Source organism: Pristiophorus japonicus, chromosome 3 (assembly GCF_044704955.1).
Source record: "Pristiophorus japonicus isolate sPriJap1 chromosome 3, sPriJap1.hap1, whole genome shotgun sequence".
Lineage (NCBI taxonomy): Eukaryota > Metazoa > Chordata > Chondrichthyes > Pristiophoridae > Pristiophorus > Pristiophorus japonicus.
In genome coordinates this window covers 313,332,813-313,348,092 of record NC_091979.1, presented here as the reverse complement: position 1 = coordinate 313,348,092, position 15,280 = coordinate 313,332,813, and the positions used below count along the sequence as shown (strand labels likewise).

At 47.7% G+C, this 15,280-nt stretch overlaps 1 protein-coding gene across 1 annotated transcript in view; it reads left to right on the top strand.

The window, feature by feature from the left end:
- The first annotated feature begins 347 nt into the window (after positions 1-347).
- The window catches only part of LOC139260355 (cGMP-dependent protein kinase 1), a 1,295,119-nt gene continuing 1,280,186 nt past the window's right edge, over positions 348-15,280 (top strand). The window contains exon 1 of the mRNA XM_070876878.1: positions 348-771. Coding sequence (XP_070732979.1) covers positions 461-771 — 311 coding nt within the window. The 5' untranslated portion in view covers positions 348-460. The remainder of the gene's footprint in view (positions 772-15,280) is intronic.

The following is a 15,280-nucleotide window of genomic DNA, read 5'->3' as shown; positions in this document are numbered from 1 at the left end:
TACATTCTTCCAAGGGGGTTTAAGAAGCCCTAAAGCCCCATGGGGGTGAGTTGTTGGGAAGCAGGGAGGGATGGATGATGGAGATGGGGCTGTAAAAGTTGCCCTGCAACTACCGCGGGGGCCTGTAGGCGCCACGCTTGCTTTCTGCATTGAGCGTTTTGACGTAAGGCAGAGCGAGCAGAGTGTACACCGGTTTGGGCTCCAGTCAGAGAGGATTTCCGGAAGGAAGAGCGGTGCAACTGTTGGGAGAAAGCCTTTTAAAAACGAGCACTCCCCAACTGGCTTCTCGCCCAGAGCTTTCTTTAATTGTACATACCTATATATCTTTTTAAAAGCTGGCGGGGGAGCATTCGGACAACCCGTAAGAGTTGGTAAAGCCTCCCAGCTCCCTTAAAGTTGACCAAAGTCGGAGAAGACTTTGCAAAGTTGGACCTTGCATCCAGCGCAGCCCCGGATTACCATGGGCACTTTGCGGGATCTGCAGTACGCCTTGCAGGAGAAGATAGAGGAGCTGAGACAACGGGACGCCTTGATAGACGAGCTGGAGCTGGAGCTGGATCAGAAGGACGATCTCATCCAGAAGCTGCAGAACGAGCTGGACAAGTATCGATCTGTCATCAAACCCGCCAGCAAGCAAGCCCCCAACCAGTCTGCCAGCACCGCGCAGGAACAGCAGCGGACCAAGAGGCAGGCCATCTCGGCGGAGCCCAGCGCCTTCGACATCCAGGATCTCAGCCACGTTACTCTTCCATTCTACCCGAAAAGTCCACAGTAAGCAGCCGCGACTAAAGCGCTCTCCATCTCACTCTGTCACATCACACACGCCGCGGGGGAGCCGCTGCCTGCTCTCCCCGGCCCAGTCACTGTAGGGTTAACGTGTATCCATCTCACCAGACAGTGGTGTTTGTGGCATGGTTATTGTTGCTACAGAATGCTGAGTGGTTGTATCAGTTTAGGCAGGACCATGAGAAAACACGGAGCCAGACAGAATACAGCGGCTGCTCGTTTATTAAATCTGACAATTATGAGTTAGAATAAGATCTTAAGAGAAGAATGAAAGGACAATGCAAACAAATGCCCAGGTCGGGGACAGGAACTAGGAAAGGAAATTACCCAGCACAGACAATAACGAAGCCAAGATGCGCGATGGGTTCGGGTTATAGCAGAATGGGTAAGTCACTGCGAGCGAGCGAGAGCAAGAGAGAGCGCAACATTTAGTAACATACTGAGTGAGGGAGTGAGTCCGAGTGAGGGGGTGCCAGTGATTCAGTGAGAAGTGACTGAGTGTGAGTGAGCAACTGAGTAAGTGTGAGTAACAGAGTGAGTGACTGAGTCAATGTGAGTGAGTGCGAGTAACTGTGTGAGAGTGTAACAGAGAGAATGACTGAGTCAATGTGAGTGAATGCGAGTGATTCAGTGCGAGTAACAGAGTGCGAGTAAGTACAAGTCTGCGTGTGAGTGAATGAGAGTGTGTGGGTGAGTGAGTGTGTGTGTGAGTGAGAGTGTATGTAATTGAGTGTAAGTGAGTGAGAGTGAGTGCGTGAGTGGGTTACAGTGTGTAGCAGTGTAAGTGAGGTTGTGTGTAAGTGTTAATGAGCGAGTGTTAGTGAGTGAGTGTTTGTGAGTGTGAGTGAGTGAGTGTTTGTGCGAGTTAGTGAGTGTTAGTGAGTAAGTGTTAGTGAGTGAGTGTTAGTTTGTGAGTGTGAGTGAGTGAGTGTTTGTGCGAGTTAGTGAGTGTTAGTGAGTAAGTGTTAGTGAGTGAGTGTTAGTTTGTGAGTGTGAGTGAGTGAGTGTTTGTGCGAGTTAGTGAGTGTTAGTGAGTAAGTGTTAGTGAGTGCGGCGGCCGGCCCGGAAATCGGCGCAGTGGCCTGCAAGACCATCAGCAGACCGGGACCACTGCAGAGAGCAGCGCGTGCTGCTGCAGGAGGGTGACGGCTGCGAAGCCAGGTCGCTGATTGCAGTGCGGGCAGGCACAGCAGGAGGGGCGAAGGAGAGGCAAGAGTTTGTAGATGGAAGTGACCAGGGCCCAGGAGAGGCAGGAGTTTGGGGCCCAGAAGAGGCAAGGGCCCAGGGCAGCACGGGCCAGCCCATACTGCGATATGTGCACGCACTAGGTCCATGCAGCAGAGCAGGTCTCCAGTCGTCTTAGTTAATCCTTGCCACTGGACCAAGACCTAGGTCTGTCAAGCCCATGTGGTGGCTGGTGTGCAACGGTCATTCCACGTTAAAAAAATCCACGCACAGGCATCTTCCACCCTTCAAGATGTAGTTCGGGATTTGGAATATTATGTCCTTCATTGAAACACCTGTGAACTCATCCCTTTTTGGTGTGGAAGCAAGTCATCCTCGCTTTGAGGGACTGCCTATGATGGTGTATGAGTGCGTGTGTGTGAGTGAGTGTGTGAGTGAGTGAGTGAGAGTGAGTGTTAGTGAGTGAGTGTTAGTGAGTGAGTGTATGAGTGAGTGAGAGACTATGTCTGAGTGTGTGAGTGAGTGTGTGTGAGTGAGTGAGAGAGAGTGTGCGTGAGTGTGTGAATGAGTGAGTGAGTGAGTGAGTGCATGTGAGTGTGTGTATGTGAGTATTAGTGAGTGAGTGAGTGTTAGTGAGTGAAAGAGTAAGAATGAGAGTGAGTGAGAGTGAGAATGAGTGAGAACTAGAGTGTGAGACTGAGTGAGAATATGTGTGTGTGTTTTATTGAATGTGAGTGAGTTTTTGAGTGTGAGTGAGTGAGTTTGTGTTATTGAGTGTGTGAGTTAGTGAGATTGTGTTTGCGTGATTAAGAATGCATGTGAGTGAGTGTGTGAGTGAGTGTGTGTGTGAGCGAGTGAGAGTGAGTGAGTGAGAATGTATGAGTGAGTGTGAGTGTGTGTGTGAGTGAACAAGTGTGTGAATGAGAGTGTGTGAGTGAGTGTCAGTCTGTGGCAGTGTAAGTGAGAGTGTGTGTGAGTGTTCATGAGTGATTGTTAGTGAGTGAGTGTTAGTGTTAGTGAATGATGACATAGTCGAGCAGGTGCCAGTGTTTGGAGCGAGGGTGTTGCCACGATGCCTTGTATTTGTTCCTCTGGTGGAACAAGGTGTTGGTGATGACAAGTTCATGTTCTAGGCCGAGCCAGGGATCGCAAGGATGTACGCATCATGCGCGCCATGACGGGAGCTGATGACTGCTGGGATGGACCACCGCCTAATCCGATCCATCATTGACATCAACAAAGCCCCAAAGCGGAGGAGGCAGCAGAAGCAGTACCACACAAAAGTCAATGCCGGGGCACTTAAAGACCCAGCTAAGACAGCCCTATACAGTCAGCGCCTTATAGCCAACCTGGCGTGCCAAGACGCAGAATGCTCACAGCGCTTGGTCTGCTCTCCAGGCCTCCATAACCAGTGCCTGCGAAGAGATGCTCGGTCACTCAATCAAGAAACACCAGGACTGGTTTGATGAGAATGACCAGGAGATCCAGAGCTAATAGATTACAGACGGCTCAAGGCTGAAGTCCAACAAAAAACCCGGGACCTAAAGAACAGGTAGTGGATGGAGAAAGCACAGGAGATACAGCAGCTGGCTGACAACCATGATGTGCAAGGATTCTTCATCGCAGTCAAGGCCACCTACGGTCCAAACACCCAAGGCCCCACCCCACTGCTGGCCAAGAATAGGGAAACACTCATCAAAGGCACCGAGGCAGTCAGGGCCTGCTGGAAGGAGCACTTCGAAGATCTCCTCAATCGATACTCTGCCTTTGACTCGAGTGTTCTCAACTCCATCCCGCAGCATGCGACCCGCCACTACCTCAGTAAAACCCCAGCCCTGCACGAGGTAGAAAAAGCCATAAGACAGCTTAAGGACAACAAGGCTACGGGAGCGGATGGAATCCTGACTGAGGCACTGAAGTATGGGGGAGAGGAACTGTTGGCGTGAATAGATGACCTCATCTCTCACACCTGGAGAGAGGAGAGCATGCTGGGAGATCTCAGCGATACAGTGATCGTGACCATCTTTAAAAAAGGGGACAAGTCCGACTACGGCAATTACAGAGGAATCTCCCTGTTATCAGCCACTGGGAAAGTCGTCGCTAGAGTCCTCCTCAACCGTCTTCTCCCTGTGGCTGAGGAGCTCCCTCTGAGTCGCAGTGCAGATTTCATCCCCTATAGGGCACAACGGACATGGTTTTTACAGCCCGACAGCTGCAGGAAAAACACAGTCCTTATACATGACCTTCTTTGACCTTACAAAGGCCTTTGTCACTGTCAACCGCGAGGGTCTATGGAGCGTCCTCTTCCATTTCGGATGCCCTCAAAGGATCGTCACCATTCTCCGCCTGCTCCACGACAACATGCAGGCCGTGATCCTTACCAACGGATCCATTACAGACCCAATCCACATCCAGACCAGGGCCAAACAGGGCTGCGTCATCACCCCAACCCTCTTGTCACTCTTCCTCACTGCCATGCTCCACCCCACAGTCAACAAGCTCCCTGCTGGAGTGGAACTAAACTACAGAACCAGTAGGAACCTGTTCAACCTTCGACGTCTTCAGGCCAGGTCCAAGACCACCCCAACTTCTGTCGTCGAGCTACAGTACGCGGACGACGCCTGCGTCTGCGCACATTGAGAGGCTGAATCCAAGTTAAATTCAATGTATTTACTGAGGCGTACAAAAACATGGGCCTTACGCTAAACATCCGTAAGACAAAGGTCCTCCACCAGCCTGTCCTCACCGCACAACACTGCCCGCCAGTCATCAAGATCCACGGCGCGGCCCTGGACACTGTGGACCAATTCCCATACCTCGGGAGTCTCTTATCAATGAGAGCAGGCATTGACGACGAGATTCAACACCGCCTCCAGTGCGTCGGTGCAGCCTTAAGACCCTCAAATCTGGCACCAAACTTTTGGTCGACAGGGCTGTAGTGATACCCGCCCTCCTGTATGGCTCAGAGACGTGGACCATATATAGTCGACACCTCAACTTGCTGGAGAAATACCACCAACGATATCTCTGCAAGATCCTGCAAATCCCCTGGAAGGCCAGACGCACAAATGTTAGTGTTCTCGATCAGGACAACATCCCCAGCATTGAAGCACTGGCCACACTTGACCAGCTCTGTTGGGCAGGCCACATTGTTCGCATGCTCGACACAAAGACTCCCAAAGCAGGCATTCTACTCGGAACTCTTACACGGCAAGCGATCTCCAGGTGGACAGAGGAAACATTTCAAGGACACTCTCAAAGCCTCCTTGATAAAGTGCAACATCCCCACCGACACCTGGGAGTCTCTTGCCCGAGACCGCCCTATGTGGAGGAAGTGCATCCGGGAGGGCACTGAGCACCTCGTGTCTCATCGCCGAGAGCATGCAGAAAACAAGTGCAGGCAGCGGAAAGAGCGTGTGGTAAACCAGACTCCCCACCCATCCTTTCCTCCACCGACTGTTTGTCCCACCTGTGACAGAGACTGTAATTCCCGTATTGGACTGTACAGTTAACTGAGAACTCACTTTTAGAGTGGAAGCAAGTCTTCTTCAATTTCGAGGGACTGCCTATGATGATGATGATGAAGGTATTAGTGAATGAGTGCTAGTGAGTGTTAGTGAGTGAGTCTCTGAGTGAGTGTCAGTGAGTGAAAGTGTGAGAATGTGAGAATGTGAGAGTATGTGAGTAAGTGTGAGTGAGTCAGAGTGAGTCGGAGTGAGAGTGAGTGAGAGAGTGAGTGGGAGTGAGTATGTGAGAATGAGTGAGAGTGAGTGTGTGAGAGTGAGCATGTGAGAGTGAGTCAGAGTGTGTGTAAAAGTCAGTGAGAGTGAATGAATGAGAGCGAGAGTGTGTGAGAGTGAGTGAGAGTGAGTGAGTGAGAGTGAGTAGGTGAGAGTATGTGTGTGAGAGTGTGTGTGTGAGAGTGGATGAGAGTGGGTGAGTGAGTGACAGTGAGTGAGTGCGAGCGAGTGGGTGAGAGTGAGTGTGTGAGAGTGGGTGAGAGTGGGTGAGTGAGTGACAGAGAGTGAGTGAGAGTGAGTTTGTGCTACTGAGCGTGTGAGTTAGTGAGAGTGTTAGTGAGTGAGTGTTAGTGAGTGCATGTTAGTGAGTGTTAGTAAGTGAGTGTTAGTGTGTGCATGTTAGTGAGTGCTAGTGAGTGAGTATTAGTGAGTGTTAGAGAGTGTTAGTGAGTGAGTGTTAGTGAGTGTTAATGAGTGCATGTTAGTGAGTGTTAGTGAATGTTAGTGAGTGTTAATGAGTGCCTGTTAGTGAGTGTTAGTGAGTGAGTGTTAGTGAGTGTTAGTGAGTGCATGTTAGTGAGTGTTAGTGAGTGAGCGTTAGTGAGTGTTAGTGACTGTTAGTAAGTGTGTGAGAGTGTTAGTGAGTGAGTATTAGTGAGTGTTAGTGAGTGCATGTTAGTGAGTGCTAGTGAGTGAGTATTAGTGAGTGTTAGAGAGTGTTAGTGAGTGAGTGTTAGTGAGTGTTAATGAGTGCATGTTAGTGAGTGTTAGTGAGTGAGTGTTAGTGAGTGTTAGTGAGTGTTAATGAGTGCCTGTTAGTGAGTGTTAGTGAGTGAGTGTTAGTGAGTGTTAGTGAGTGCATGTTAGTGAGTGTTAGTGAGTGAGTGTTAGTGAGTGTTAGTGACTGTTAGTAAGTGTGTGAGAGTGTTAGTGAGTGAGTATTAGTGAGTGTTAGTGAGTGCATGTTAGTGAGTGTTAGTGAGTGAGTGTTAGTGACTGTTAGTGAGTGTGTGAGAGTGTTAGTGAGTGAGTGTTAGTGAGTGAGTGTTAGAGAGTGAGTGTGATTAAGAGTGAGTGTGAGCGAGTGAGAGCGTGAGTGAGAATGAATATGTGAGTGAGTGAGTGAGAGTGTGTGGCAGTGTAAGTGAGAGTGTGTGTTACTGAGTGATAGTGAGTGAGTGTTGGTGACTGTTAGTGAGTGAGTGTTAGTGAATGAGTGTTAGTGACTGTTAGTGTTAGCGAGTGAGTGTTAGTGAGTATCAATGAGTGATTGTTAGTGAGTGACTATTAGTGAATGTTAGTGAGTGAGTGTTAGTGAATAAGTGTTAGTGAATAAGTGTTAGAATAAGTTAGTGAATAAGTGTTGGTAAGTGAGTGTTAGTGAGTGAGTGTTAGTGAGTGTTAGTGAGTGAATGTTAGTGATTGTTAGAGAGTGAGTGTTAGAGTGAGTGTTAGTGAGTGAGTGTTAGTTAGTGAGTGAGAGTGAGAGAGTGAGAGAGAATAGTATGAGAGTGAGAATAGTGAGAATGAGAGTGAGAGTATGTTATTCAGTGAATGAGTGTAAGTGTGTGTAATTGAGTGTGATTGAGTGTGATTGAGTGAGACTGAGTGAATGTGAGCGTGTTAAGTGTGTGAGTGAGTGTGTGTGTGTGAGTGAGTGTGTGTGAATAAATGCATGAGTGAAAATGTGTGGCAGTGTTAGTGAGTGAGTGTTAGTAAGTGAGTGTTAGTGAGTGAGTGAATGTGTGAGAGTGAGTGAGAGTGTGTGAGTGAGAGTGAATTTTTGAGCGTGAAAAAGGGAGAGAGAGTGAGTGAAAGTGAGAGTGAGTGAATGAAAGTGAGAGTGAGTGAGAATGAGAGTAAGAATGAGAGTGAGAGTGAGTGAGTGAGAGTTAATGAAAAGGTGAGAGTGAGTGAGACGGTGATTGTGTGTGTGAGTGAGTGAGTGAGAATGAGAGTGAAAGTGAGAGTGAGAGTGATTGGGTGAGAGTGAGTGAGTGTGCGTGAGTGATTGTGCATGAGTGGCTGCATGAGTGGGTGTGTGAGAGTGGGTGTGAGAGTGGGTGTGAGAGTGAGTGTGAGAATGAGAGTGAGTGTGAGAGAGAGTGAGAGTGAGTGTGAGTGAGTGAGTGAGAGTGAGAGAATGAATATGTGACTGTGTGTGAGTGTGTGTGAGAGTGAGAGATTGATAGTGAGCGAGTGAGTGAAGGTGAGAGTATGAGAATGAGAGTAAGAATGAATGAAAGTGAGAGTGAGTGAGTGATTGAGTGAGAGTAAGTGAGAGGGTGAGAGTGAGTGAGAGGGTGAGTGAATGAGAGTGAATGTGTGAGAGTGAGAGTGAGAGAAAGATTGAGAGTGAGTGAGTGAGTGAAAGTTAGTGAGTGAGTGAGAATGAGAGTAAGAAAGAGGGTGAAAGTGAGAGTGAGTGAGTGATTGAGGGTGATTGAGTGAGAGTGTGTGAGTGCGAGGGTGTGTGAGAGTGAGTGAGATTGAGTGTGTGTGAGTGAGTGTGGTGAGTGTGTGAGTGAGAGTGAGTGAGATGGTGAGTGAGAATGAGAGTGAGTGAGTGTGTGTGAGAGTGAGTGAGAGAGTGAATGTATGAGTGTGTGAGTGAGAGTGAGAGAAATATTGGGAGTGAGGTGAGTGAAAGTGAGAGTGAGTGCGTGCGGATGAGAGTAAGTATGAGAGTGAAAGTGAGTGAGTGATTGAATGAGAGTGAGTGATTGAGTGAGAGTGAGTGAGAGGGTGAGAGTGAGTGAGAGGGTGAGAGTGAGTGAGAGGGTGAGTGAGTGAGAGGGTGAGAGTGAGTGAAAGTGTGAGTGAGAGTGTGAGAGTGAGTGAGAGAGAGAGAGATTGAGTGAGTGAATAAAAGTGAGTGAGTGAGAATGAGAGTAAGAATGAGAGTGAAAGTGAGAGTGAGTGAGTGAGTGAGAGTGAGTGAGGGTGAGAGTGAGTGAGAGTGAGTGAGAGGGTGAGAGTGAGTGAGAGGGTGAGAGTGCATGAGAAGGTAAGTGAGAGTTTGAGAGTGAGTGAGATTGAGTGTGTGTGTGAGAGTGAGTGATTGAGAGTGAGTGAGTGTGAGTAAGTGAGAGTTTGTGAGAGTGAGTGAGAATGGGAGTGAGTGAGATTTAGTATGCGTGAGTGAGTGAGAATGAGTGTGTGAGTGTGTGAGAGTGAGAGAATGTGTGAGAGTGAGTGAGAATGTGTGAGTATGAGTGAGTGACAGTAAGAGTGTGTGTCTGATAGTGAGAGTGAGTGTGAGTATGTGAGGGTGATTGAGAGTGAGTGATTGAGAGTGTGAGAGTGAAAATTAGAGTGAGCGTGTGTGAGATTGAGTGTTTGTGAGTGAGGGTGTGAGAGTGTGAGAATGTTAGAGCGGGTGAGTGAGTGTGTGTGAGAGTGAATGAGAGTGAGTGAATGTGAGTGAGTGAGTGAGACTGAGAGTGAGTGTGAGGAGTGAGAGTGAAAGTGAATGAGAGAGTAAGAGTAAGGGAGTGTGAGAGTGAGAGTGTGTGAATGAGAGTGTGAGTGAGAGTGAGTGGGTGAATGTGTGAGTGAGTGAATTGGAGTGAGTGAATGTGTGAGTGAGTGTGAGAGTGAGTGAGATTGTGAAAGAGAGTGAGTGAGAGAGAGTGAGTGAGGGTTAGAGAGCGTGTGAGAGTGAGTGAGTGAGAGTGAGAGAATGTGAGTGAGAGTGTGAATAAGAGTGAGTGAGTGAATATGTGAGAGTGAGTGAGAGAGTGAGAGTGAGTTTGTGAGAGTGAGTGAGAGTGAGTAGTGTGGGTGAAAGTGAGAGGGAGTGAGTGAGTGGATGAGTATGTGAGAGTGAGTGAGAATGAGTGTTAGTGAGAGTGAAAGTGAGTGAGACTGAGTGAGGAGTGAAACTGAGAGTGAGGAGTGAGAGTGAAAGTGAGTGAGAGTGAGAGTAAGTGAGAGAGTGAGAGTGAGAGAGTGTGAGAAATAGGAACAGGAGTAGGCCATTTGGCCCCTCGAGCCTGCTCCGCCATTCAATAAAATCATGGTTGATCTGATCATGGACTCAGCTCCACTTCCCTGCCCGCTCCCCATAATCCTTTACTCCCTTATCGCTCAAAAATCTATCTCCGCCTTAAATATATTAAAAGACCCAGCCTCCACAGCTCTCTGAGGCAGATAATTCCACAGATTTACAACCCTCTGAGAGAAGAAATTCCTCCTCATCTCAGTTTTAAATGGGCGGCCCCTTATTCTGAGACCATGTCCCCTAGTTTTAGATTCCCCTATGAGTGGAAATATCCTCTCTGCATCCATCTTGTCGAGCTCCCTCATTATCTTATATGGTTTGATAGGATCACCTCTCATTCTTCTGAACTCCAATGTGTATAGGCCCAACCTACTCAACCCATCTTCATAAGTCAACCCCCTCATCTCTGGAATCAACCTAGTTGAACGGCCTCCAATGCAAGTATATTCTTTCTTAAATATGGAGATGAAAACTGTACGCTGTACTCTAGGTGTGGCCTTACCGATACCCTGTACAGTTGTAGCAGGACTTCTCTGCTTTTATAGAGCGTGCGTCCTGAAGGCTGTGTTGCCTACCCGGTGCCAGGGTACAGGACATCTCTAAAGGGCTAGAGAAGAATTTGGAGTGGGAGAAGAAGGATCCAGTTGTCGTGGTACATGTAGGTACCAATTACATAGATAGGACTAAGAGGTTCTGCTGAGAGAGTTTGAACAGCTAGGGACTAAATTGCAAAGAGGAAACACAAAGGTAATAATCTCTGCATTATTACCTGAGCTACGAGCAAATTGGCATAGTGTCAATAGAATCAGGGAGATGAGTGCGTGGCTCAGAGGTGGTGTGGGAGAAGTGGGTTTCGATTCGTGCACCAATACTCAGGAAAGAGAGAGCTGTTCCGTGGGGATGGACTACACCTGGGACCAGAGTTCTATCGAACTGACTAACTAGGGAGGTAGACAGGGCTTTAAACTAAATAAGGGGGCGGGGAGGATGGTCGCAGTGGAGAGATATATAGAATGTGAAAGAGAAAAGAAAAGGAAGCAATGCAGGAAAATGATTGTGGTAAGGATAGCCAGATTATGTCAGGAAGGGACAGTGCATACAAACAAAAGAGTGCACTAGTGTTAGACAGTCCCTCGTATCGAGGATGACCTGCTTCCACACAAAAATAGATGAGCTCACAGGTATTTCGATGAGGGACTTGACAATCTAGGTCCCGAGCTACATACTAAAGGGTAGAAGATGCCTGTGCATGGATTCTTTTAACATGGGGTGGCCATTGCACACCAGCCATCACACGGGCTTGACAGAGCTAGGTTTTGATCCAGTGGCAAGGGTTAACCAAGACGACTGGAGACCAAGCTCTGCTGCATGGACCTAGTGCGCACACATGCTCCTACTAGCCATAGATCGCAGTGTGGGCTGGCCCGTGCTGCCCCTGGGCCCTCGCCTCTTCTGGGCCCCGAACCCTCGCCTCTCCTGGGCCCCGATCTCTCACTGTTTCTCCGCCCCGATCAAAAATGGAGCAGTCAGAAACAGGACATCGATTAGTTTCCTCTTATCTTGGAGACATCAAATATCAACACTGTTATTTGAAATATCAAAATATTAAACTCCTGCCTAGTTGAAGGGTTATTAACATCAGCAGAAATAAATGCCAACTAGCAAATAGGGTCCAGGTAAGAAAAAATAGCGATAAGACAAATAGTGTACATTACAAAATAATGTTTATGGACTAGAACCTCCACTTTTGTGCTTATCGCCTAAAAATGGGTGTTATTTCCGGCGTGGGTGTTAAAAAATGGTTTTCAGATCGCTGGCTTTTCACCCATTCTCAAAACACCTAGTTTACATTTTGAAAATGGCTGTTATCGCGAGCGATATCAAATGGGTGGTAGCGTTAAATTCTTTTGACCATCTTAGCAAAGGCATGGCAACGCTCGATTCCCACGATTCAGGAGGTCAAGGGTCATCATGACATGCGCGGAAGAGGAGACAGAGAGAGAGGGCGCTCAGATGCACTGAAAGCACGTGTGGCTTTGGTGTGTGCTTGTCTGGCTGTTGTAGGAGGAAGGACGGAGATTCACCAGTAGCAGGAAACCCACTAAGCACCAAGAACATAGTTGGCACCGAGTTTTTGTCCAACAAATAAGATATAAAATGGAAGGGATGGAGGAGGCCCTGGGGCTGGTAGCCAGGAACACCGGTGGCAGAGGGCTCCCAGTGGTCCCGGAGCACCGCACTGCACCCCAAAGTGCCGCATCCCCATTGCCAACCACACATGAGAACCAGCAGCAACATCGTGCTTCTGGCTCGGAGCATGTTCCCACCTCGGGACTGTCCTCTCCTGTATCCATCCAAGCAGTGCCTCGGCCTTCACACCCCGCCATCCCCCCCCCCCCCCCTCAATGAAACATCACCTGAGGACCTCCTCGTCCAGGTTGCTTGGAGTCAGGAGGGGAAGGGGAAGGTGTAGAGGTGGGGAGGAGAATCGGGGGGAGGGTGGGGGGGTAGGTTGGTTTGTACAGAAATACTGATGATTTCAGACTAATGTTCGGTTTAAATGTTTTTTATTTAACAAAATCTTGTAGCGCATTGGCTCAGATAGCTGCACCAACCATTACACACTGGTGATTCCTTTACATCAAAGGGTATAATCACACTTAACTTCAATCAAATTAAACTTTAACTGGCACCAAGGTGATGCCCACCATTGATGTATGACCTGCACACCCAGCAGTGTGTTAGCTTTGTAAATAACACCAACGTTCTTTCAGGCAAAGCGATCATTGATGAGCTCCTGACGTAAGGCTCTTGCAGCTATCAGCCTGATTGTCTGGGCCGATGTCAGTGTCCACCTCCTCGTCCTCCTCTTCCTCTCTCTGGTGAGGTGGACTGTCAGACTCATCAGACAATTCTTGTCCCCTCCTGATAACCAAATTGTGTAGCATGGAACAGTCTACCACGAATTGAGCTACCTGCTCAGGGTGGGTATTGGAGATCACCTCCTGAGTGGTCCAAGCATCTAAAGTGCTGCTTCAGCACTCCAATGGTTTTCTGCATGATATTGCGAGTTGCGCTGTGGTTCTCATTGTATTGCCTCTCGGCCTCGGTGTGGGTGTCTTGCAGGGGGTGGGTCATCAGCCAGGTGACGAGGCCATATCCTTTGTCACCAAGCATCCAGCATTGACCTTGTAGCTGATTGTTAAACAAGTCAGATACAGTGCTCTCACGCAGGATGTGAGCATCATGGATGCTGCCCGGAAATTGAGCATTCACTGCCAGTTGTACATTCAGGGAGTGGAATCCCTTGCGGTACCTGAAAACCTCAGCATCCTGAAAAGGTGCCCGCATCGCGATGTGCATACAGTCTATTGCTCCCTGCACCCTGGGGAAGTTTGCAATTCTGGAGAATCCTAGAGCTCTCTCACTCTGAGCCTCCCTGGTCATAGGGAAACTGATCAAGTCCCTCCTGTCTAATGCAGCGATGTGTGGCATGCCGAGAAAGTCTGCAAATGTTGCCAGCTGAGGCCTGAAAAGAACCCAAGGCGTAGAATTGACAGTGCCACCGTGACTTTGACCTCGATGGGCAGTACAGTACTGATGGTGCTGGCAGGCTGCAGATCTGCCCTTATCAGCTGGCATCTCTCAGTGATAACCTCTTTGTGGAAGCGCAGTCTCCGAAGGCAGGTGGTATCTGGCAAGTCGAGATAAGAATGCTTCTCCCTGTACTTGCCAAGGTTGTAATGTCTGGTCCTCCTCATCTGTCTGTTACTTCTTACATTGGCACATAATACAGTGGAGCGTTCCTTCGGCGATGTCGAGTCTGCTGCATGTACTTCGTCACCAAGAGAGGGTGAGAAAGGACAGGCCCCATTGCAGTAGCTCTCTGCTTTCCACCGATTGCTCACAAACAAGGAATGTCCCGACGAAGACACCTGTTCAATTCCAATCGGTCACAGTATGGTCAAGATGTTTTCACAAATATACACGTCAACTTTAACGACCTGCAGAGTACATCCGAACTCCACCGAGGTTGAAGCACAGCAGCCTTTTTAAGGACGCGACATGTGATCTACAACATGGCGTCCATAACGCTGTGATTCATTCCGGTTAGTTCCACTTTTTGTCGGCGTTTTTTTGGATGAGCAATATTGTGGGTGATATGTGTGTGAGGTGGTGAAATTGTCGATGGCCAATCTCCATGACCGTTAGTTTGGGTAAGGATGCTCTTTACGCCAAAAAACAATGAGCGGGCGTTTATATTGAATCTCGGCATTAATTCCGTGCGGAAAGTAACGCTGGGCGATATTATGAGCATTAAATTCGCCCATTCTGCTGATTCTGCCCCAAAAAAGTGGGCGGGTGGTACTATTTTTTATCGCGTTAAGCACATGGGGAAAATAACGCTCGGCGATAAGTTTCCGAAAAATGTTCGCCAGTTTCCATTTTGTGCCAAAATGGGCGATATATGGGCATTATACGTCATTTCAGCAGTAAAATGGGCATTAAGTGGGCATTAAGCATGGAAAAAAAGTGGAGGTTCTAGCCCAAAAAGTCTAATAATGTTAAAAAAACAAATTTAAAAGCATTGTATGTGAATGCACGAAGCTGAATTAACAGCGCAAATAGATGTAAACGGATACGATATAGTTGCAATTACGGAGACATGGTTGCCGGTTGACTAGGGTTGGGAACTGAATATCCAAGGATATTCGATAATTAGAAAGGACAGGCAAAAAGGAAGAGTGGGTGGTGTGGCGTTGCTAGTAAAGGATGAAATCAGAGCAAGTGAGAGAAAGGATATTGGCTCAGAAAATCAAGATGCAGAATCAATCTGGGTGGAGCTAAGGAGCACCAAGGGGCAGAAAACATTGGTGGGAGTTGTCTATAGGCCTCCAAATATTAGTGGTAATGTAGGGGATGACATCAAACAGTAAATTAGAGATGCATGTAGCAAGGGTACGACAGTAATCGTAGGTGACTTTAATCTATATATAGACTGGCCAAACCAAATTAGTACCAATACTGTGGCAGATGAATTCCTGGAGTGTGTACGAGATGGTTTTTTAGACCAGTATGTTGAGGAGCCTACTAAGGAACAGGCTATCCTAGATTGGGTATTATGTAATGAGAAGGGGTTAATTAAAAGTCTTGTTGTGCAGGGTCCTTTAGGGAAGAGTGACCATAACATGATTGAATTTCTTATTAAGATGGAAAGTGAAGTAGTCCAAACCGAAACTAGGGTCCTAAATCTAAACAAAGAAAACTACGAAGGTATGAGGAATGAATTAGCTATGATAGATTGGGAAGATTCATTAAAAGGCATGACGGGGGATAGGCAATGGCTAATATTTAAGGAACAAATGCATGAATTGCAACAGTTATACATTCCTATCTGGCGCAAAAACACAAAAGGAAAAGTGGCCCAACCATGGCTAGCAAAAGAACTTAAGGATAGTATTAGATCCAAAGAGGAGTTATACAAAGTTGCCAGAAAAAAGTAGCAAGCCTGAGGATTTGGAGCATTTTAGAATTCAGCAAAAAAGGACCAAGAGATTGATTAAGA